The sequence below is a fragment of the Carettochelys insculpta genome, chromosome 3, assembly GCF_033958435.1.
Source record: "Carettochelys insculpta isolate YL-2023 chromosome 3, ASM3395843v1, whole genome shotgun sequence".
NCBI lineage: Eukaryota > Metazoa > Chordata > Testudines > Carettochelyidae > Carettochelys > Carettochelys insculpta.
In genome coordinates, this window is record NC_134139.1 from 163,005,001 (window position 1) to 163,009,854 (window position 4,854).

General features: G+C 36.4%; 1 protein-coding gene across 1 annotated transcript in view; it reads left to right on the forward strand.

Moving 5' to 3' along the window:
* The window catches only part of HMGCLL1 (3-hydroxy-3-methylglutaryl-CoA lyase like 1), a 140,513-nt gene extending 135,964 nt beyond the window's left edge, over positions 1-4,549 (forward strand). Inside the window, exon 9 of the mRNA XM_074988884.1 lies at positions 1,736-4,549. Within this exon, the coding sequence (XP_074844985.1) occupies positions 1,736-1,837 (102 nt within the window). The 3' untranslated portion in view covers positions 1,838-4,549. The remainder of the gene's footprint in view (positions 1-1,735) is intronic.
* Positions 4,550-4,854: the final 305 nt, after the last annotated feature.

Here is a 4,854-nt window from a genome sequence, read left to right on the forward strand (position 1 = left end):
TCAGCAAACATATCAGTAAGTAAGTCTGACTCAGCCTAAGGTGGTTTAATTGGCACTGTCTTTTATACTTGGTCCTAAATATTTACATGGAACCCTGGGAAGAAAAAGTTCCAAGTTTCTCAAATATCCCTCTATGCCAGGGGTCTGCAACCAAATAGCGAGAAGAGTCATTTTTTCAAATTCAATTACAAAATCAATACTTCAGGACCTCCATGTACCTGAATACAAGACAGTCCTTAATAAACAATGTCAAACCGTGTTTTTTGTCACCCCTATTTTAAGAGCAGCACTCACACAATGATTTGTAACGGTTAGAAAGTTTATGTTACATTCACCACTGGATCAGAGAGTAAGTGAGGACCAGGAAAATTCTGTGCCTGGTTCGCATCAACCTTCCGTGCCTCCTCCACCATTCCCAGGCTTTACCCCCCTTGGTCCTACCCTCCCAAACAGCTTTGCCCTCTACGTGAAAATCGTCTCTTATGAAGTATTTTGGTTCATGAAAATCTTGTTGTATAGCTGTGAAACAGAAAAAGGATTTGAACAGCGTAGGCAATAGAACCTATAGGTGAGATGTGCATGATGTTTTGCTTAATTTATCTAAACGTGTTTCTTACCAACACGTACTGAACTGTGAAATGTTCATTACAGTATTGTGAATTTTCAATATGTACTCCACAGCCATATGCCTACTATTACACTATTTCCAGACATGAAGTCATTTGTTAATTTTTGAAGTGCTACATGACTACTGTTTTGTTTTGTTAGACTACAGACTAACCCGGCTACCTCTCTGTGATTACATACCTACTAAGCATGTTTATGATGGCATGTTTCTTATTACAATGAGGTACAACAAAGCAAATGGTGTAAGGCTTATTGCATTTTTTTCAGTTAAAAATGGCTAAAACAGTATGATACAAGGACCAGAAATGAGGCAGGAGATCTTTCACTTCTAGGTCAACAATCTGATTCTATGCTAATTTGATAGCTGTCAAAAAAGACCAGAGTGTTTTGGGCTCTCTCTTTCTGTTTTGTTTGGGGTGGGGTATTTTTGTTTGTTTGTTGGATTGTTTTTCTTTTTAAATTAACTATCTAAAATAAGTTGTTTGTACAAGAAAGAATGTGTCATAGCAAGGAGAGGTTCGTTGTGATTCTCCGTACAGTTACAACAGTGATATAATGTTCTCTAAAGGAGAGAATCTCCAGGAAAAAGTTGGCAGTTATTATGAATTTTATGGAATCCCTCTTTCTGTAACTTCATGCTATTTTCCAAATCTGCCAATCGGATACTTTTCTTACATATTTGAAACTTCCATGAGTTCTGTGAGAGATAAAGACATGTTTAAGTGAATTATACGGCAAGTTCATTTTGAGATGTGTTATGAGAGCCCTAGCTGTTCCACATTTTTAGTACAGGGAATCTCTTCCAAACAGGTTGAATCTTTTAAAATGGGGAAAATATCAAGTGTGACTATTACAGTAAGCATTGTGAGGCAGAACCTCACCTATTATAAGTTGATATAGCTCTACTGACCTCACTTTATTTACTCCAACTGACGATCTAACTCTTTTTCTCCGAACTTAAGGGATTGGATTTCAATGAAGAATGAGGTTGGTTTCTTCTAGAAATTGTAAACCTGGAGACCAGTTCACCAGTGACATAAGTATTATCAATATACATATTTTAATATTACATAGTAAATTAACCTATTTTTCTTTCCCCATGTTTTAGGGAGTGAATCTTTACAAGGTGATGGAAGCCGGTAACTTCATCTGCACGGCTTTGAACAAGAAAACAAATTCTAAAGTTGCTCAAGCCTCCTTTAGTGTTTGAACTGTAAATAAAAATGTTATTTCTGCAAATTAATTCACATCCAATATGTCTTGACCAAGACCATTTACATAAAAGAAATCAATTACAAAATCTTTTCAGTTAAGGAAAAGAAGAAAACTTTATTTTTTTTTATGAAAAGGATAACTGATCATTGGAATAATACATCTTGCCAAATGTTATTTTTTGGGAAACAATACAGCATTGCAAATAACGAATACGTCTATTAATGCAAACTCATATACTTGGTCCTTTTAAAAGTAAGTGAATCGTAAAACTTCTGGAAATCATATTGTGTCATGACATTTCAATTTGCTTTAGACAAAATTAATTGCAGAGTTTCACAAAAAGTGAATATATTGTTAACTCTTAATCAAGCTGACTTTTAGTACAGTACACATATTTAAAGTAGTTTATGAGATTCCACATTGTGTGTGGCCTAGCTTTTATGTGTTTTATTTCTCTGAACTTCCATTTTTCATTTGCTGAGTCAATTGTGTTATGAACACGAAGCCCAAACTAAATTTACCGTGAGTAGTTTTGAGCAATAGCACTTCTGTATTTTTACAGTGATTAGCATCTGTTAAGTATATGGATGATTATCTTGTTCCAAGAGTTTATGATGCATGGCAACCTACCATATCCTCCAAAGCTAGTGCAATCTGTCATATTTTTCAGATATATTCAAATAATTGTAGTTACCTTTTTCATCAGCCATGTTAAAACAGGTTTAATTATACTGAACAATGAAAAGAAGACAGGGTACACTCCGTAGTGTAGCATAGTGGAGATGATTAGATTTTTGTGCAAAAGCCTCATGCACCTGTTAATGTTTTATTTTATAATTCCCAGATTATCATCCTCACTCTTTATCACAGCAACTGTCTTTCTGGGGATGTAGATGACCATAAGTGACTAAGTTACACAGTAAGAGCCATCCACAACCTGTCTGTAAGCTCTTGTGAATTTGGTACTATCCCTGTAAATGTCTGTGTGCAACAAGATCCCAGTGAACTGTACCATTGTCGATAAATCAGCAATGGATGGTTTACAATAATAGCCTCATTATCTGTGTAACCTGTTCAAATCATTTATTAATCTACTGTAATCATTTTACTTGAAACATGAGCTCTTTGTCTGTATCTATCTATGCAGCCTTTGTCAGTCTTTCATTACGATGTAGCTGCTCTTGATCTGAATTTTGTTAAAAAGGTAAGCTCTTAACACAAAAACCTGGTCTATGGGCTTTTTCCCATTGGCGTGCATTCAGCTCTTACAGGAAGTTTGAAAGTTTGTAGAAGGATGAGAAGATTAAAAAAGTGAAAGCTTTGCATGAAAAGAAAGAAGGTGTGGCCTTCTGCAGCCATGTCTGCCTGAAGCCCAACTCTGTCAAACTACTGCTCTCTTGCCTGTGCCACTATCATGGTCTCTGGGACTGTGCAATGGTCTGAACCAACCTGATTATGAGGCAACCAGGATGTTGGCTCATGTCATACTTGGAGTATGGTGGGGACTACCTTCTAAATTATTTTGCCTAGGAATGGTGAGTTGAGGACTGGGCACTCATTGGAAAGGTCTTTCTGTGTAATTGTTGGCTTCCTGAGGACTCAGTGAAATATGGTTTTTTTTACCGAGTTTGGTATGTGTGCTTATCTGAAGGAGGCATTATTTATTTCCATTAGTAATTAATGTAATTGGAATTCACTGTCTTTTACCAGCCTGGAGGCTTCTTGGTCCACTTCACAGACTGCAGCTTTAATGTGTTTCAGGGCTATCATGCTTTGCAGTCTGATACAGATCAGTCTTTATATACGGCTGAAAATTGGTCTTGACCTGGCACATTTATATGCCATTTTAAGATCTAACCAGACTATTGAAAACAAAATTCAGGAAGGAGCCGTAATATGTGCACTCAATCCAAGGGTCACAAGAACAACTCACAAATGCCCCTCCTCCCCACACTGTGTGAGCTCATGAATAGGTTTGAGGGTGGTTGTGATCATCTTTCCTTCCACTATTGCTATATGGGAAGATGTTACTATTACTGCTGTAAGATGGGCTCATGGAATGCAGGCTGAAAATCACTGAGGTAGAATGACTTCTGTTTTGATCCATGCTATTGAAATGAACCAATTCTACAACCAATGTGAATGTATAGGATACACCTGTTTCCTCTGAATGTTATTTTAAGGAGGGGGACTGTGACCTACTCATATCTGTGTGCCGGGAGATAAGATTCTGTTCCCATTGGGATCATTGATTTACTGTATGACTTGTCAGGCTGCTCACCTAGTGGTATGAGGTTTTAATTAATTAATATTTGTATAGTGGTTTGAAATGTTTAGAATACTGAATAAAAATGTATCCAGTTTGAGAACCATCCTTGCAATATTTCCCATTCTTGGTGGTGTTAATTATTTTAATTTATTTGTATTTATTAAAGGGAAACATCTTTCTTCTAGTCTCCCTTCTCAGTTAACATCTGTCACCACGATGTTAATGTCTAACCTGGAGAGCATGACTATAGCCAGTGTTAATGTAGCGCTTTGAATTAACTTCCAGCAATATGATGTATTTGCTGAAGAACTGTCAGCACAGCTCTATTGGGTGAATGCACTAGTTATTTTGCATTATGTGGCATTAATCTTAAAGGTGAAATAAACACATCTAAATGTTTACTGAAACAGGTATGCTGATGTAGTACAACATGCTAGAGTCAACCACTCCAGTTAACTAAGTCTCAAGTAAGGCATTAGTAAATATCAGTTGTCACTCCAATGTTTACTTTGGTAAGGTGTAAGTGATTCTGAGTGCCATTTGCTTGTGATTACTTTTAGTATCTGTTGTTCCAATCTGCATTTATGGAAGATGCTACAGAACTGATGAATCTCTTCTAAGTTACCATGGAAACATATTTCTTCCCTCCATTAACTAAGTATTAATGATAAGAGTTTTGATAACTCAATATATATAGTCAAGTTATGGTAATCAAAGTAGATTCATGGTACCACTCAGGCTAT